This window comes from Mucor velutinosus (genome assembly GCF_035048745.1).
Source record: "Mucor velutinosus strain NIH1002 chromosome Unknown tig00001544, whole genome shotgun sequence".
Classification (NCBI taxonomy): Eukaryota; Fungi; Mucoromycota; class Mucoromycetes; order Mucorales; family Mucoraceae; genus Mucor; species Mucor velutinosus.
The window spans coordinates 1,699,656-1,718,444 of NW_027041908.1; the positions used below are offsets into that span (position 1 = coordinate 1,699,656).

The 18,789-nt window shown below is 41.5% G+C and overlaps 7 protein-coding genes across 7 annotated transcripts; 3 read left to right on the forward strand and 4 right to left on the reverse strand.

Moving 5' to 3' along the window:
* Window positions 1-297: 297 nt before the first annotated feature.
* On the reverse strand, window positions 298-906 carry ATC70_005860 (uncharacterized protein; the record flags this gene model as incomplete). Its single annotated transcript, XM_064825143.1, has 1 exon — window positions 298-906. One exon carries the CDS (start codon window positions 904-906, stop codon window positions 298-300), a length of 609 nt encoding a protein of 202 aa, XP_064680520.1.
* Window positions 907-2,961: 2,055 nt separating this feature from the next.
* On the forward strand, window positions 2,962-5,128 carry GOT1 (Golgi Transport; the record flags this gene model as incomplete). Its single annotated transcript, XM_064825144.1, has 4 exons — window positions 2,962-2,980; window positions 3,045-3,066; window positions 3,136-3,551; window positions 3,633-5,128. 4 exons carry the CDS (start codon window positions 2,962-2,964, stop codon window positions 5,126-5,128), a joined length of 1,953 nt encoding a protein of 650 aa, XP_064680521.1.
* A 352-nt stretch (window positions 5,129-5,480) lies between these two features.
* On the forward strand, window positions 5,481-8,229 carry ATC70_005862 (uncharacterized protein; the record flags this gene model as incomplete). The annotated part of the gene is made up of 12 exons (XM_064825145.1): window positions 5,481-5,686; window positions 5,739-5,863; window positions 5,926-6,037; window positions 6,093-6,299; window positions 6,353-6,687; window positions 6,746-6,760; window positions 6,827-7,015; window positions 7,068-7,221; window positions 7,278-7,369; window positions 7,421-7,467; window positions 7,519-7,600; window positions 7,661-8,229. The coding sequence occupies 12 exons, from the start codon at window positions 5,481-5,483 to the stop codon at window positions 8,227-8,229; spliced, it is 2,133 nt and encodes a 710-aa protein (XP_064680522.1).
* Window positions 8,230-8,937: 708 nt separating this feature from the next.
* Window positions 8,938-9,855, forward strand: ATC70_005863 (uncharacterized protein; the record flags this gene model as incomplete). The annotated part of the gene is made up of 1 exon (XM_064825146.1): window positions 8,938-9,855. The coding sequence occupies one exon, from the start codon at window positions 8,938-8,940 to the stop codon at window positions 9,853-9,855; it is 918 nt and encodes a 305-aa protein (XP_064680523.1).
* A 79-nt stretch (window positions 9,856-9,934) lies between these two features.
* Window positions 9,935-10,803, reverse strand: ATC70_005864 (uncharacterized protein; the record flags this gene model as incomplete). Its single annotated transcript, XM_064825147.1, has 2 exons — window positions 9,935-10,483; window positions 10,546-10,803. The coding sequence occupies 2 exons, from the start codon at window positions 10,801-10,803 to the stop codon at window positions 9,935-9,937; spliced, it is 807 nt and encodes a 268-aa protein (XP_064680524.1).
* Window positions 10,804-11,390: 587 nt separating this feature from the next.
* ATC70_005865 (uncharacterized protein) lies at window positions 11,391-14,644 on the reverse strand (the record flags this gene model as incomplete). Its single annotated transcript, XM_064825148.1, has 6 exons — window positions 11,391-11,633; window positions 11,689-13,784; window positions 13,844-13,876; window positions 13,928-14,061; window positions 14,126-14,541; window positions 14,597-14,644. The coding sequence occupies 6 exons, from the start codon at window positions 14,642-14,644 to the stop codon at window positions 11,391-11,393; spliced, it is 2,970 nt and encodes a 989-aa protein (XP_064680525.1).
* A 1,435-nt stretch (window positions 14,645-16,079) lies between these two features.
* Window positions 16,080-16,926, reverse strand: ATC70_005866 (uncharacterized protein; the record flags this gene model as incomplete). Its single annotated transcript, XM_064825149.1, has 3 exons — window positions 16,080-16,609; window positions 16,673-16,783; window positions 16,848-16,926. The coding sequence occupies 3 exons, from the start codon at window positions 16,924-16,926 to the stop codon at window positions 16,080-16,082; spliced, it is 720 nt and encodes a 239-aa protein (XP_064680526.1).
* Window positions 16,927-18,789: the final 1,863 nt, after the last annotated feature.

Genomic DNA, 18,789 nt, shown 5'->3' on the forward strand with positions numbered 1-18,789 from the left:
TTGTATCATTTAAACAAGATTTCAATGACAAAAATGAGCTCATTCGCATCATACAACACACATTTGTAATGTACCTTCTGCTCGACGTATGGTGCCACTTGTCAGCAGTAATCTGATAATTGAAATAGCCCTCAATACATCAGTATACCGTCATTTTCAATGACTTTTTGTAACCATTGAGATGAATAGCATAAGTTTTTATTTCAAGGAAAAGAAAGGGTTGAGGATATAAAGTAGTAGGTAATATTACCATAAATAAACATGTATTTACAATAATGTTGTTTGTAAGAAAGAATGCTATATAGTGTCTTCTGTGTCGCTCTCGCAGTCAAACAAAATGTCACCGCTTTCTATGGAATCACTTGCACTGTCATTGTCTTGCTGGTGTAAAGACCGAGTTTTGCGGTTGTTGCCATCATGTGGTAAAGTAAAGGATGCTGGCCAGGGCGCAGGTGGTCTGTCCATCAAACTTCCCACAGTAAAAGTAGACTTTCTACTTTGAGCAACTTGCTTTTGGCTTTGTGTTGCTTGGGCAACAGAAATCATGGGCTGTCTTTTAGTGTAGTCAGTATCAAATAGCGTAGCAAAGTTATTCATAGTGTATGGAAAAGTTGTTGGTGCACTGTCTACTCTTTTCTTTCTTTTGTTATGACGAGATCTATAAGCATCTGATGCCCCTGGTATCCAGATAGGCTGGGCTCTACTATAATGCATGAGAGACTCATCGGATGATGCTGCGGTTGTGGTGTCAGTAAGAAGCTCTTGCTCATTTATCTCGGACAAATACATGTCTTGAAAGTATCTCTCTAATGGCGAGGTAGTGAGATCCAAAGGAATATTTCTGTAATGCGGATGTGCACTTCCAGTGGTGAAATCGTTGGGGTCTTTATTATCAACGGATGACATTCTTTATATGCTTGTTCTAATTTGTGTGTGTATAAATGGTATGTTGTGTATGTATAGTAATTGATATATGTAAATAGATGTGTGCGGATGCTAAGCTGAATGTTTATTGCGTAGCATTAATAGAAAAAAAAAGAGATAAAGACAGAGAGAAAACTTGGCTTATTTATACTAAATCAGGACATCATGATGTGAGGCTTCGACATTGAATATGCTGCCAATGTTACATGGCATCAGAGCAGTAACAGATTTCTATTGTTGTTGTTTTTATCATAATTCATATTACACAAATAATTGCTTTATAAAGCCAATAGTGATCTACTGTGTAATTTTGTACCACTAGATGACTTGTGTAGGACAATACTGGACAATAAAACCTGTGCAAAACGAATAATTATAGCATCAAATACGCAGAGCATTGTAATTTGGCATCTGCTCGTCAGTCGAATTGCATTGGCAATTTCAGTGGGATGCACGTCCTGGAATTCTTGAAGTATTTGGTCCATGTATCTACGACATTGCATCACATTGTTATCAACAACAAAACGTGAAATAGATGATGTGTTGTCAGATACTGAAAATGTGCGATCAACGCCGATACATCAGCATCCTTAAACGCCTGAATTTGTGTTCATTGACTACATTTTCTCTATTGGAAAAGGTCATTTGTTCGTAAACAATTTGTCACAGGTCGTCTTTCTGAACAAAAATCAATGATAATTGTCTGTTTTGCGATACACGTGGTACGATGCCCTCATTTCTTATAATTGTAGAAAGATACAGACAAACACAAGAATTCAGGTTGAGAATAACCGTGCCTTTGTTACCAATAGACTGAAATGATGGTCAGGCTCGTATTTATAAGGAGAAAGCGCAATCTTTCAGTCAGGTAATCAGCGGTGATATGAGAATCGGTCTAAGCTCGTTCTATGGCATCACATTTTCAACCTGTTGCTGGTTTAGCATGCATAATAGCACACAATGCTTGGATATTGTGTTGCGTGTCGACTGTTTTCGATTTTTGAGCTTTGCTACGACTTAAATTCATCTGAAGAATCGGATAGATAGTATACAGTACTTAAATAAGTCGTTTAGGTACTTGTATTTTCGAATTGCTGGACAATTGTGGTTCAATCAACGCCACTTGAGAACATTCGCTTATCTTGCATATGATTACTGCTATGAGAAAATATTTGCTGCCGTTTTGTTTATACATAATGCTTTAAGCGGTCAAGCCCGAATTTTATAGTAAGCAGCATATACAGACAAATGTTGTCTGGAGGCGGAGCGATTGTATCAACTGGGCGCCTTATGGTATTCGTGATGTTCTCGTTGTTTTTGGGCGGCTATAGCCATATTTAACTCTTTTATATATATATATATATATATATATATATATCCAAGCCAAATGTACATTTCGAAATCACATGTGTTTTGTTTGCAATGACGGCCCAGTTTGTGTGCCTTATGTGTGTGTGTCTATTACTCGGAATCATTGGTAGCCTGCCGCCCCATCTCTGAAATCAAGGCACATTCAGGCACAAGCAGCATTGTATGACATTTTGTATAGTGGGCATACATCCAGGAGTACTATCAACATTGCTTCATTTTGTTTCGTGAGCGAGCATGGCGTGCTCTAATGCTCCCTGCTGTTCCTCCAGCAATGGTTCAAGCGTCATACCGAGTAAATGTACTTCAAATGTTGTTGATATGCATTGAAATGAAAACGGTACCTGGATTATGTCCCGAGCAAATACTGCACCAGAATCCAAGCAAACAAACAAACAAACAGGTATGCAAGTTTCTTTATACTCTTGAGTGACACGAGACCTTTCATTGTATCCAGCATCTGGTTGACTCGCAAATAAATTGAACATCAGGAACCATGTTTCCTCCTGTTTCACCCAGTCAGAAAGCCAAACAGTCTATTGGAATTCTACCACTTTCTTTTGATTTCCAAACTTGTCACAAAATTTTTGATTTGCACTTTATACTTTGCTACTTTTCTGATCAAAAGTTTTTCTTTCTCTTCTTCATCTATCTTTTGTATATTTGAAAATGTCTGAAGGAAAGTCTGGTAAGTTTATCTCGAGCCGTTAGAGCATACAAGTCCAATTGATCTAATAAACACATCCTTAAAGTTGGTATTGATTTGGGTACTACGTAAGTAACATCTACCGCGCCCGCGTGTATGTATCTCGAGGCATCAGCTCACATCTCTTTTCTTTGTAGCTATTCTTGTGTCGGTGTCTGGCAAAACGATCGTGTCGAGATCATTGCTAACGATCAAGGTAACCGTACCACCCCCTCTTATGTTGGTTTCACCGACTCTGAGCGTCTCATTGGTGATGCCGCCAAGAACCAAGTTGCCATGAACCCCTACAACACTGTCTTTGATGCCAAGCGTTTGATCGGTCGTCGTTTCGCTGATGCTGAAGTCCAAGCTGATATGAAGCACTGGCCTTTCAAGGTCATTGACAAGGAGCAAAAGCCCATCATTCAAGTTGAATACAAGGGTGAGACCAAGACTTTCACTCCCGAAGAAATCTCTGCCATGATCCTCGTCAAGATGAAGGAAACCGCTGAGGCCTATTTGGGTGGCACCGTCAAGAACGCTGTCATCACTGTCCCTGCCTACTTCAACGATAGTAAGTTTCACATTCATCTATGTGTGCTTGGGCGCGAAATTGCATAGTACGAGTGATACTTATGGCGCTTACATTTGATAGGTCAACGTCAAGCTACCAAGGATGCTGGTTTGATTTCCGGTATGAACGTTCAACGTATCATCAACGAGCCTACTGCCGCTGCCATTGCCTATGGTTTGGACAAGAAGGTCGAAGGTGAGCGCAACGTCTTGATTTTCGATTTGGGTGGAGGTACCTTTGATGTCTCTCTCTTGACCATTGAAGATGGTATCTTTGAAGTCAAGGCTACTGCTGGTGATACTCACTTGGGTGGTGAAGATTTCGATAACCGTCTCGTTTCTCATTTCATGCAAGAATTCAAGCGTAAGTTCAAGAAGGATATCACTGGTAACGCCCGTGCTGTTCGTCGTCTCCGTACTGCTTGTGAGCGTGCTAAGCGTACCTTGTCTTCTGCTGCTCAAACCACCATCGAAATTGATTCTCTCTTCGAGGGTGTTGATTTCTACACTTCTTTGACCCGTGCTCGTTTCGAGGAATTGAATCAAGATCTCTTCCGTAACACCATGGATCCCGTTGAGAAGGTCCTCCGTGATTCCAAGATCGATAAGGGTTCCGTCCACGATATCGTTCTCGTTGGTGGTTCCACTCGTATTCCCAAGGTCCAAAAGATGGTTTCTGACTTCTTCAACGGTAAGGAACCCAACAAGTCCATCAACCCTGATGAGGCTGTTGCCTATGGTGCTGCTGTCCAAGCTGCCATTCTCTCTGGTGATACCTCTGAGAAGACTCAAGATCTCCTTCTCTTGGATGTTGCTCCTCTTTCTCTCGGTATTGAGACCGCTGGTGGTGTCATGACCGCTTTGATCAAGCGTAACACTACTGTCCCAACCAAGAAGTCTGAAATCTTCTCTACTTATGCTGATAACCAACCCGGTGTCCTTATTCAAGTCTTTGAAGGTGAGCGTGCCCGTACCAAGGATAACAACATTCTCGGTAAGTTTGAGCTCTCCGGTATTCCTCCTGCTCCTCGTGGTGTTCCTCAAATCGAAGTTACTTTTGATGTTGATGCCAACGGTATCTTGAACGTCTCTGCTCTCGATAAGACCACTGGTAAGTCCAACAAGATTACCATTACCAACGACAAGGGTCGTCTCTCCAAGGAAGATATTGAGCGTATGGTCAACGATGCTGAAAAGTACAAGGCTGAAGATGAGGAGGCTGCTGCCCGTATCCAAGCCAAGAACGGTCTTGAGTCTTATGCTTACAACCTTCGTAACACCCTTCAAGAGGAGAAGGTTGCCTCTGCTCTTGCTGAGGATGATAAGACCACTCTCAAGAACGCCGTTGATGAGGCCATCAAGTGGTTGGATGAATCCCACGAAGCCTCCAAGGAGGAATACGAGTCCAAGCAAAAGGAACTTGAGGAGGTTGCTAACCCCATCATGATGAAGTTCTACCAAGCCAACGGTGGTGCTGAAGGTGCTGCTCCCGGTGGTATGCCTGGCGCTGCTCCCGGTGGTTTCCCTGCTGGTTCCACTGCTGAGACTGATGGTCCTAGCATCGAGGAAGTCGATTAAATTATCAAAACATAGACGTTATTCCAAAATCATGTGTAGACATTTCCCACTTAGATATGATATACAGTAGTAATTAATCCCACAAAAAAAAACTATAGAGAAAAACTAGAATAAATGTATGATATTTTTTCTTTTTTGTTTTGTCATAAACAAAAATACTACAAATACAAACTGAAGGGCCTTTTTTATTGATGGATAGAAACAGCACTCAATCCTAATTAATGCTGGATACTCGATTTTCAACTGCGAAATTCCGTCGCCTACTATAAAATGTGCATGTAACATGATTTTGTAGTCTTTATTTCCTTTTCGTTTGTATACATACTTTTTTAATATTCTTAGAGTCATTGCCATGGCAGAGGAATACTTGATTACTGACGACTTGATGATACAAAGCTATGCCGAGCAAAGCGCAGTACTGATTGTGATCAGTCCTTCACAGCAACCCGTCGAGATTCAAGATGGCTTGCTAAAGCTAATTTCTCATGCCCCTCATGGAAACTTGGTCAGTGAAGATGCAATGGACGACGATTCGAGTGAGTTCAAGTGGCATGTCAAGTAAGTAGAGGGCCTAGTGAATCCTACGCATCCAGTAACCATTGCCAACCAGTTTTATATACGATCCATCATTACGTGAAGGGGAGTACACCTCGGCTAGCAACTACAACAACTACGGAGATGTAGCTCCTGGCGATAAATTTGAAGTCCAAGTACGATTTCACAGAAAAATAGACGGTAAATATTGCGCTTTGTTTTGTTAGTGTGGATCTAAAGAGGCTAAATGATGCCAAATTTAGCTTTTAGAGCCCTGGGAAGATTGCTTGGAAGTGCTAGGGATTTCATGATTTTGACGGGCATTCATGGCGATCTGGTCAATTTCTCTGAAAAGGCACAATTCGACACTCAAGGGTAAAAGCAAGCAATGCGTTGAGAATACAGATATGCTGATATTGCAAACGTATAGCGTCATGGTGGATTGCAGTCGTGGCGGTGTGTTGCGTCCAAAAACGGTCTACTTTTTGCTCAACAACATGGCATTGATGGGGCTCAACATGCTGCAGCTGTATACCGAGGATACGTATGAGATGGACGGAGAGCCCATGTTTGGCTATCTTCGAGGAAAATACACGACACGAGAGCTATCTATGATTGACGATTATGCATTTGATCTGTAAGCTGCCAAATGTTACCGTTGATTGGACATTGAAACTGACTATATTGTAGTGGCATTGAAGTCATGCCCTGTATTCAGACATTAGGCCACATGGGACAGGTACTGCAATGGCAACAGTATGCCTATTTGAGAGACAATACCGAAGTTTTACTTGCGGAATCAGAGCCGACGTATGATTTCATCGAGAAAATGATACAGACAGCCACTAGACCCTTCCGGTCCAAACGAATTCACATCGGAATGGACGAAGCGCATGGTGTGGGTGAAGGTCGTTATAGACAAATGTTTGGATACAAAGACTCTACACAGCTGTTCCTCGAGCACTTGCAACGCGTGAATGAAATTTGCCTTCGAAGCGATGTCCAGCCTATGATATGGTCTGATAGTAAGTTACAAGGATGATTGAGTTAGGGTGTGAACTAAGCTTTGTGTCTATTTGATAGTGCTATTTTGCTTGGGTAATTATTCCCTGAGATATGCTGACATATGAGAAAATGCACTAACTATACCTTTTATGACCTTAGCCATCAAAAACAACTCCTTGCAAGGGTATTATGACGAATCCAACAATCCTGCTACACCAGAATTGATTGAAAACATGCCTCAGAATATGAAGCTGATTTTTTGGGATTATTATCATACGACATCTGATATCTACTCTCAAAAAATACAGCAGCACAGACAAATGGGATGCCAAGATCCTTGGGTTGCAAGTAAGGCAAACTGTTATTCATCAATACAATAGCGCTCATTTTGTAAATACAGCATCGGCGTGGACTTGGAGTAGGTTCTGGACAGCATTGCCCTTTTCATTTCAGGCTATCAGAGCAAGCGTAATAGCAGCCAAGAACAAGGACGATGGTGTACGAAATACATTCATTACGACATGGGGAGATGAAGGAAATGAGTGCGATGTGTAGTGTGTCTATACTTGCTACGGGTGAATTGTATACTGATTCTTTTTTTTTATTGCAGCCTATCGTCATTGCCTGCCTTGTTTTACTATGCTCAACATGGATACACAGATCAGGAAGAAGTTGACATTCAGACATTGAAGCGGAATTTTGGTACGCATGAATACACAAAAGCTTACCTATTGCTAAGTATACAAACTATAGAGGGTATCTGTGGAGCAAACTTTGACGATTGGGTTCTAGCATCCAAGGTAAGCATGTGTGGAGTTGAACCATGTTGCTGCAATATTAAGCGTGCGTAGATTGATGATACCCCTGAAGGCGTGCCTATTACATCCAGATCCAACTTTGCGAATAACATGAGCAAATGGCTTATGTGGGAAGGTAAGGGCAATGTCGAGTGGCTGCAAACTGTGAAAGATACTCATCCAGGGCTGCTTGCAGAACCCATATTGAGCTTTCTATCACCGCAATACAACGATGAAGACTTGGAAACACATTACGCTGCCATTGAGGACCACTTGTCCAAAGCCATCTCAGAGAAAAGAACCTCATGCCCCTTCAATGATCGACTGGAGCTACCGCGTAGAATAGCCAAAGTATTATCACTGAAATGCCATTTGCGCAAGCACTGTGTCCGGGCATACAAAAAGAAAGACTACGACCAGCTATTGACAATCGCACATACTCGCTTGAAGCTGCTGAGAGGGGAAGTTGATGCGCTATGGAAATACCATCGCAGCATGTGGATGAAGACATACAAGCCCTTTGGTTGGGAAGTGCTAGAGAACAGATATGGTGGATTACGTACTCGACTTGAAACCATGTATGATAGGATTATAGCACATGTTGATTTTGTAAGAAACAACAAGCTGGCAGAAGAAGAGGATGAAGAAGATGAACATCAACGTATACCCGAGTTTGAAGTCGATTTAGAAACTATTTATTATGGGGCCAAGACAAACTTATTGCTGGATCATGCTCGGGTTGTATCTACCTCTCGCCCTGGATAATTTATGCTGCTATTTACAAATAAACACTTGCTGTAAATCACCTTTGTCGAGCAATCCCATATCCCATGCTGTATTATATTTGAGAATGCATGTTTATTTACCTACCAGGCAATAACAAGTGGAAACCATTAGCGATTATGATGGTGTTCTTTTCACAAACGATCAAATATAACGTGCTGGTCTTTGAGATGATAATGTAGATCTGCTATGTATAAAGTCCATCCTTAGTTTTCGCTATAAAGGAAAAGCAAGCATTGGAGAATGGCTCTGCGGGCTCGACGATATAGATTTATGCTCTCGCAAGGCTTGATATGAAGGTAGAGCCTGTTTAGCCTGATCGCTGCTGATTGATTGTTCGGAAATAATGCCTCTCTACGCTTGGAAACTTGCAGCAGGCAGAGCATTTTGCTGCTTATCCAATCCTACTACCTGCCAGCGCGGACCATCGCTGTGTCACTTGAGATCTACTTCTCAATTAGGCACGTTGCGTAAGTGCCAGACGAATCTGCGCCGGCGAAGATCCGCGCATGCTCACTCGGCTCTGATTTTAACATTGATGACTCCAAGATTGCATTACAAATAGCGCGCGGATGATCGCTGTATCACTCATGGTGCATCTGCTACGGTAAACAGTTGTGAGCATATATAAAGAGCCATAGTTGGCTTGTCATCTTTACTTGATCAAACCAAAGCATAAATCAAAACGAAATGACTAACACAGCTACTGTTTCTACCACTGAACGAATCTTCATCATTGGGTCAACTGGAACGATTGGATCCAAGACTGTCCAAGACCTCCTTGCCAATCAAGTTCCTGTCACCGTGTATGCTCGCAATCCTTCCAAAGTGGCCACCATGTTTCCTCAAGCTAACAACGATCTTCTCAAGGTTGTCCAAGGTGATTTCGAGGACTTGAGTCCAATCAAAGAAGCTGTCAAAGGACACACTCGTCTCTATCTCATCGCTTCTGATATGTCTACTTATGCTCAAGTCAAGAAAACTATTGCTACTTATGCTTATGCTGCTGGTGTCAAGCAAATTGTCGATATTTCATCCTCCTATATCGATCATGGCTGGAGAACCACTGCTATCGGTCAAATGAGCTATCTCGCTGAAGCAGGCATGTTTGATATTCCTAATCGTGGCTATTTGGTGACTCTTCGTCCTACTCGCTTTATGGGCAACTTGCTGGGACAAATGAGCAGACATGTCAATCAAGGTGTTTTCAACAATGTGCCCAAGGACTTTGAACAAGGATGGGCTTCCAACAATGACATTGGTGCTCTGGCTGCTGTTATTCTGCAAGAGGATATCCACAAGCACAAAGATGCGGTATACAATATGACCAGCGATGTTTGCACGCCTGCTCAATTCACGGCTATCCTGTCAAAGATTGTCGGTAAAGATCTGCCTTATCATCAAATCACGGACGTCCAAATGTACAATGCACTTATACAAGCCAACATCTTTTCTCATCCTGTTGCTCTGGAATTCATTGATTATCGCAACGAGAAATCTGCCAGTGTTACTCCTTGTATCGAAATCATGCTTGGTAGAACACCCGAGACTTTGGTGCAATTCCTCAATGCCAACAAGGATAAAATCATGCAACACTTGAAGAACTAGTTCCACTCACCACTATAATCACCCTACAATAATAAAAATTATTCCTTTATTTACAATCTATTTAAACCTTCCAAGCACTCTAATGTGTCTTTTCGTGTTTGAAGCGTTCAGTTGCAATGGCCTTAAGGATCTGCAAACGAGCTCGATTCAATTCCATCTCCAATCCCGGCACCTGCAACTCCTCCACCAGCTGTTTGATATTGTTTGAATTCAGAACGCCTTCTATATCTTGCTCCATGGCCACCAGATCAGGCTTGTTGGGTGATTTCTGGAAAGCTTCGTGGATTTCAGAAGGAAACACAATGTCCTCGGCACTGACGAGTGATTTCTTATCAAAAGTTATGTCCAAGTGTATGTCGTTGACGTACTTCAAACTGCCATAACTCGACAAGGACTCCAAATGTTCTGCGCCTTTCCAAGCTTTGTAATGGCTGTACAAACGAAACAAGTTGTAAGCAAGTGGTATATTGGGGATGAGTGGTACGACGACAAAGGTGCACGCCAAGGGAACCCAATAAGCAGAATAACGCATGTACTTTTTGTGATACGGAATTCGTTCGTTCAGCAATGCCTTTAATTCTGATTCGAGTTGAGATCCGTCCAAGATCGAAGGATGATGCACCAAGACCTACAAAGCATCCTTCTTGTCAGATCCACCTTCACAGCCGGTTGACTTGTATCACTGCCTACCTGATTCAAAGGCTTTTCAATATCCTCCTTGCCCGGCACACTCTTAAAGAACCATTCTTGATAATCCAACTGATTCATCACGTTGCTTCCACGAATATAAAGCTTTTTCTTCCAACTATCAGGCTCTGCTTTATCTAATAACTCCCATTTCTTGCTGGACCAGTCCACAGCTTTCGTCAGACGAGACGTGGAAGGGATGGTGGAATGACAGTAGTAGGCCCAACGATTCTTTACAATTGGAATAGCATAAAGACGCATGATAAAGAGGAAGTATAAGGAAAAAAAAGAAAGAGAGAAACGAAAATTCAATTCAAAACGACGTAATAAATCGCAGTAAAAAAAAAATAAAACTAAAATGGTGCATTTCAATGTCAAGCTTACCATTGTCCTTAAAAGGTAAGGATGTATTCATCATGATGATGGCCCTGGAAGCCGGAGGATCATTCACCATACACTGAGGTGTGCAGGAAGGATTCATTTCTCCTGATGAGATGTCGTACTTCACTATGCTGGCATTTGACAGATGGCATTGCAGCTTCGAGAACAAGCATAACATGGAGATCAATGAGAAGAGATCAAAGATGTTGAGTATACCCACTTGACATCAGAGAATCCAGTTTTTATAGTCTTGCTTCATTTTTATTGTGAATACAAATGGTATATTTACTTGATGGAATAAAAACGACTGAATAATTGTGTATAATACATATATAAGAAATAAGGTATGTTGAAAGAGTAAGTAGAGGGAACGGCAAGGGGAATAAAAGGTGATATGTATAGATATCTAAATATAATAAATGATAGTGTGGAGTGTGTGTGTGAGAGAGAGAGAGAGGAACAAGAAATTACTCTTCTTCTTCTTCTTCTTCTTCCTCTTCTATAATAGTTTTTGTACCCATGGGAGGGCCTCTTGGTTCCTGCATACCGTAGACACTTAATCTTGATCGAGGCACAAACTCAAATCGACTTGATCTGGGCCTGTGATTGGCATGATTGAATACGGTATTGGATGAGGATGGCGACGATGGGGATGGCGACGATGAGGAAGGAGTGGTATTGGTGTTGTAGAGGATGGGGTTGGTAGGTAACTAGATGAACGAGTTAGTAAAGTGACACATCCATCTAACATGGTGTACAACTTACCGGTGATGGTGTGGTGGATTGTGTTGCTGCAATCATATCTTCTTCTTCGTCATGCTCTTCCTCTGAATCACTGCTGCTACAACTGCTGTCTTCTTCAGATGAAAAGTCTGATAGATGTTTATGTTCTTCTTCATCTTGTTGCACAGTTGTGGTAGACGTGGAAGCATTGGATAGCGACAGTATGGAGTGTTCTTCCATGGGACTGATGGGCGATGCCAACATTTCCTTGACACGCGTCGTTGCTGCAGGAAGATGTTGCTCTACCGCTGTTACTGTGGTAGTTGTATTGAGCGAAGTAGAAAGACTAGGAGGAGATGGTGGGGGTGTAGGCTGCTGTCTATGATACATCATGGAATACCGCTTCTCACACATGTCAATTTCTTTGGGTTGTGAAGAAGCAGAGGTAAGGATCGAAAATGTATCAGTGACATAGCGAGAGGAAGAAGTGAGAGCAGTTGGAGGCATATGAACATTGACAGAAGAGGAGGAGGGATGAGGAAGTTGATAGTTAGGATAGAATGGAGCAGATCTATTAGAGTGAATAATACGGCTGGATGAGGGTGTGGATGAGATGGTAGTTGCTGTTGCTGAGGAGAATGAAGATGCTGTTGCTGTTGTTGTGGATGATTGTTTATTAGTAGTTGTAGTAGCATTGTAGGTTAATTGGTCTAATTCGCAAATAGGTGGTTCTGATAGCTGTATCACACGTCTTCGGTATTTCTGTGATCCAGTTCTGTATATGGGCGGCGACATGACTTCACAGATAATGTTACTGTTATTGGTAGCACAGCCGGATGTGGCTGAAGTGGATGCTGCAGTGGAATTGGATGCATCGAAATTGCGATAACTTGAGGGCGATGCGATGGGCGATGACATGGTGGAACAGTTGGATGATGAACGACCACGCTGTTGTTGTTGTTGCTGTTGTTGCTGTTGTTGCTGTTGCATTTGTAATTGCTGTTTAGAGCCAAACCATGATTTCACAGATGAAAACCAGCCAGATTTCTCGTTGTGAGGAATAGCAGCTGTAGATCCAAATCCCACGGTATGGATAGTATGTGGAGGTCGATTCATCTCTGGTGATGGATAGGGTTGCACATATTGCGGTAATGCCATCGGCTTTTCTTGGACAGCAAGCGAAACGATTTCTTTCTCATCTATGTGTGGCTCTTGGTCTTCTGCTTCATCTTCATCTTCCATGCCTGTTTGTATTCCACGATCAATTGGCGTTGTTTCTTTACCTGTACTAGTAGGGACACAAGTAGCAAGATCAAGTGACGAGGTGGAGTCGACCATCATTAGGTTTCTAGATTGAATGGCCGAGGCAAAGGCATCGGACACGTTGGATTTAGACGAGAGTTGTGAATTGGACATATTTTCAAGCAGCAAATGCCACAGTGTACTGGAAGTGTCGCATTCGCCTGTTTGCATCTTGATGAGTGCATCTTTGTCGAATCCAGCTGCGGTTAAAGCAGCAAAGAGGCGCTGTTCAATGGGTGTCATGCTGAATGTATCGCTGCTGGCCATGGATTCTCGCTGATAATAGAATGAAGATGGCAGTGATGTTCTGAAGCTTGACTGCAACAATGGCGAAGTGGGTGCTGCTGCTCGTCTGTTTAAGCTGGGCGCAGAGAAACGAGGCGATTTGCTTTGCTGCTGCTGCTGCTGCTGCTGCTGTGACGAGGGTCTCAATATGCCTAGACTGGATCGAACTTGGGGCGAGAACTTGAGATTGTGGTCTACCTCTTCCATGGCCGCAATAGAATTGACATCATTTTGAGAGAATATGGAATCAACATCGGATGAAGAGCTGCTGGATTGGTTTGTTGCAGTGGAGGAGGATGGCGTTAAGCAGGTATCGTCTTGTTGGTACATCCAAGCGTGATCTACAATAGCGTCGATGGACAGACGATCTGAGGGATTTGCTTGGAGCATATGGTGAATTAAATCTTGTAGGTTGGCAGAAAAGTAATACGGCATCTCATAGTCTACTTGCACAATCTTTCTCTGTGTCATAATCTCTGAATCATCGTCAAACGGATATTCGCCAGCTAACAGCGTGTAGAGAATTACACCAAGAGACCAAATATCAGTCTCTAATTTAGTTTTTGTAACGTTAGTTTCTTTTTGTACAGGTTACACCATGAAATATTACCTGGACCAGTGTACTTTTTTCGTAAAATGACCTCTGTTCACAAAAGTTAGTATAAACAAATGATTTCATCCTTGTTATTTTTACCTGGTGCAGAGTAGCTTAGACTGCCGCAAAATGTCTCTAGGTACTGATTTTTCTGTGTGAATCGAGCAAAGCCAAAGTCGCAAATCTTGACATTATCATCAGCGTCTAATAAGATGTTTTCTAATTTAAGGTCTCTATAAGGAGAGGAGGGGTTGGGTTGAGTTATATGTGATTGCATCTCCTTATGGCGGTATTTACCTATGGACAATGCCACGCGTATGACAGTACTTGATTGCATCTGTCAACTGACGAAACCACTTGTGAACTCGGATATCTGAGCATCGACCAGAGTCAGTCAATGCATCCAGCAAATCGCCGTTTGGGCAGTATTCGGATATGATGTGTATACATGATTCTGTCGTGATCATTTCGTACAGCATGACAATGTTGGGGTGTTTGAGTTGTCGGTGATGGTGGATCTCTCTGGCCATCATGGGCGCATGCTGTTTGCTGATCTTTTTGATAGCGACGAGTCGACCTGTTAATTTGTGTGTGCCTTTTTTAACTTTGCCAAATGTGCCCTCTCCAATGGTCTCTCCTATTGTATAGCAGCCGACCGACGTCATTTCGTGCGATGATAACTCCTTGAGCAATTCATTATAGTCTACTGCCAACTATACAAAAAGTGTTAGATGTGTCGAGTTTTCTGTTGATGGATCTTATTTTTACTTTGGCTTGTTGATTGTGTGTTACCGAGTTTCTTGGTGAACTCAACATTTTCTTGAATATATATACGATAAAGGAATGGAATTAGAGTGTATAATGTTGATTTTACAATTTTCGTGACATAAAGGAAGGTGGTGAATAGAATGATGGCTTTTTTTTGAGGGTGGAAAAAAAAAAAAGAGAGAGAGAGAAGAGAGAAAGAGGAAAAGAAGATATACAACAATCGTATTTAGCCCAATTTTTTTTTTTTTTTTTTTTTTTTTTTTGTATTAAGGAGAAAGAGAGAAAGAGGGAGAGAGCCTAAATCTGATCGCCCAATATACGAAAAGGAGCACAAGGAAAAAACACTGTGCAACATTCTCTTTTATTTTAACCAACCAACACACATTGCCAATTTCCTTTTTGTAGCGTCTTGGACTTGACAACATGTATTAAAAAGAACAATTAAAACCCTGGCATCATAGTAATCCAGTATAATTTGATCGCGCCATCATACATCTTTCACCAAAAACTTGCCTGTTTGGAAGACAGCATCACCCCACTCGAGCACACATGCTTCTAGTGTATAAAAATACACACTAAATTGGCTGTGGTTTATTTATTGGCAAAAAGAAATGTCGCACCAATTTTACAATCGCATAAACGTATTTGTAAGGTGGTACATTTTCCCTAAACAGACAATGAGTATAGTAATCGTTGCTATCCATAAGAGATCGTGGCATGACATTGGAGTCGCATATTGAATGCTAGCCTGATGTGTGAGGATATATGTACTCTTTGTACAAGACATCCTGGCATACTTGGGGTCATTATTCATGGCCATGAAGTGTTCATTTAGACGAGAGCATTCAGTGATCTGAAGGAGAAAGCGTCTATCGAGGTTAAATATTTGTACCATAATCAAATTCGACTTCAAATCCCTCCTAGCAATACCTTCGGTACTCATCTTGTCGCTTACTTTATTTCAACAAATAGCTTATTTCTCATACTTCCTGTTGGGGTTTCTGTTCATCAAATGATGAAACCCGAATAGTAGATCAATGCAATTGTGAATTGATGGTGATCCGGATTTTTGAAACGCCGTATCCAGGCACCAGCTTACAACATGACGTCCATAATACACATCTAACTACCTATGAGCATTAGGCTCATTATAGTCGTAGAAACAAAGCAGCTGCTTTGTCCAAAGCAAGATAAGCTTGCATTGGATTATACATGCTTAAATAAAGCAATTCTTCCTTTGAATTTATGCAACATCCATGTGCCATAACAGTTTCACATTTGCACTTTTTGAATGCAAGCTTGGCCAGCCGTTAAACACCTATACAGCACACATCAAGACTATTTGCTCCATCTATGGATCCATGATATGTAACATGATAACTCAAGAAAAACCTTTTTTTGTGAAAATTATACAGTGTTATTACGATTTATTTATCAACTATGTTTATGCGTGTTCAAATTTGTCACACAAATATGAGTGGTTTTACAAAAACTTGCCTAATAAGCCAGCAACTCCACCACTGCTATGAGATTGCTGTTGTTGCTGCTGTTGCTGACCTCCACCGCCGCTCAAACTACCCAAAATACTCATCACTTGACCGAGACCACCACCGGATCCGCCACCTTGGCTGTTGCCCTGTTGTGCCATGAATAATTTCATTGCCATCATGGCAGCGCTTTGAAGCATTTCACTTTGATTAGCACCACCAGCGCTACCACCTTGTGCCTTGAAGAGTTTCATGGCTTCACCCATGGCCAAACCAACAAGTTGGTTGGAAGATCCACCGCCATTGCTGCTACCTCCTCCACCAGAGAACATCTTGAATGCTTGCATGGCAGCAGCAGATCCCATATCGCGAGAAGACACGTTACCAGTGTTGCCTTGGTTATAGACTTGGTCATGAGCCTGAGCAGCGTTTTGAGCTTCGTTTTCGTTGATGCTTTGCTTTTGAGGAGCATCGTCGTCATCGCGATCAAAGACGTTGCTCAAAATGTTGGAAAAGAGGTTTTCCTCTGTTTGAACATGCTTCATCAGTGTCCCGTCATCTTTTTAATTGTAGGCTCACTATCACTTACTGTCATCATCATCGTCATCATCATCTTGAGCGTGTTGCTTTGCGTATCTAGCAGCTTGAGAGACATCAGGCTTTTGGTATCCACCGTAGGATTGTTGGACAGCACCTCCACCTACATGTATATCACTTTAGTGCCCCAGTCCCGATGTAAACATGTAATAGGCACTTTGATTTACCTTGGTAAGAGTTGGATTCACCACCTTGGTATGAGTTTGATTCGCCACCTTGATAAGAGTTTGCTTCACCGTAAGTCATTTTTGATTTATAATAGTAGTGAAAAAAAGAAGAGAGAAAACAAGAAAAAGCATGCTAATAGATGGTCTTTAAATAGCGTGTGTGTTTGTGTGTGCTTTGTATGGCGCGCCATTGAAGTAAGCGGGCGTAATAACATCGCATCATAAGGTTTCACAGCACTACTGATTAGATTGCCAGAGGTTGCCTTAATGGTGTAGAACCCGAATATCAGAGATTAAAAAAAGCTTATTTTGTCATGAAGCGAGTCGGGGTAACCCCATTTGCAGCTCCCTGGCAGCAGTAAAAATAAGCAGGTGCACTTCGATGCTTATTATTTGGGTGGTAATAGTGGAATTCAAGCCTATACTCAAGGTATGACATGTAATGTTGGTGTAGCATGCCAACTTGGCATTTCACATTAGACTTCGCATTTAGGTGAGCAGTTTACACGCATATAGGCCTATGGGATATCATTATATATCCTAGAAAACTAGAACACAAAAGCTCTTTTCCCAAGAACATAACGCGTCTAATTCAAGTGATTTCTTACCTGCTATTTGGCTGTGGACTGAGTGATGCGTGGTTTCAAGGCAACATTTGGTAACATTGACCTTAAGAGGGATTCATCGCAACGAAGCAAACGTGCAAAGCCACAGTAATTAAGCTGCAAATTGAGGGTTTTGTTTCCATTATTAATAAGCTTACCAACAACATAACACATCAAAATTTGCACGAACTAGCTTTACCAAAATCAATATGCCTCCTGTTCAAATTAGAAATTGCACAGGCTGCAGAACTGTCCTTCCAGAAGGTTTCAACTACCAATGATGTGGTTCATGCCGCGTAAATAAACTCTATACAGCAAAACATAACCAAATTTGACAGCTTTCAAGTCTTCATATCTTGACATGTAGGCCTTTCTGAGTCACCGGAATGACGCCAACCAATTGTACTTGAGTAGTAGTAACTTCCTGACATCTTTGCTCAACTTTTTTGGAATCACTAAAAATCAACCAAAAATCAATCGAAAACCATGAAGGGTACCTCATGGTTTCCATTGAAAATCAAACGATCGCATTTTTCACCTCCAAAATGAAGCCTTTTACTATGGTATATATGAAATCAACATGTTTCTCTCGATCCAAAGCAGCCGCTGAAATCACTTTTACGAGGTTTTCATATGCAAAATTTCGTTATTTTGGCCAAAAACCTTATTTCGTATTTTCTGTAATTGCTCAATAAGTTCATTCAAAACATCTATTTTATTTTGCACCATTGGAAGCGCCTTGAAAAGTACTCCAAGGGTGTATTAAGAAGCGTTGAATGATCATCACAATTTATATAGTCGAATATCATAAAGTAGTTCTGTCAAGTCGAAAAAGACAAAATCTGTCCAATCTTGAGCAGAAACAGCAAATGAAGTTTGAATCAATTTTAGGGGTTGGGGCTGCTGTTGGTTGACCCAAATGCCTGTTTGATGATGATAATGATGATTGCGATGCTAATTAGATGGAAATTATGTTGTTGAAAGGACACTTGTTTAGCCCGAATACTTTTTTTTTCTTGGGAGTTTTTCCCTATAAAGGTGTCTTTTGCAATGACAATACCTCAAAAAAGTCGCTGTATAGATCTGATAGAAGACCTATATTTACTCAGGGCCAGCTTATGCTGCCATCTCAACAATTCTACGACCAGAAAATGAAGCACGAACAGAGAATGTGATATACAAATTCTGCATAAAACTTGAACTCTCTTTCACATCGTCTCAATAGCAGCCTTCTTTTGATATCAGTGTATAAGCAAAGAGGATTACTGGGAGAGTGGGCTGATACCTTCTTCTCCTACTAACTATGACAAAACCTTTCTTTTACTATTAATTGTCTG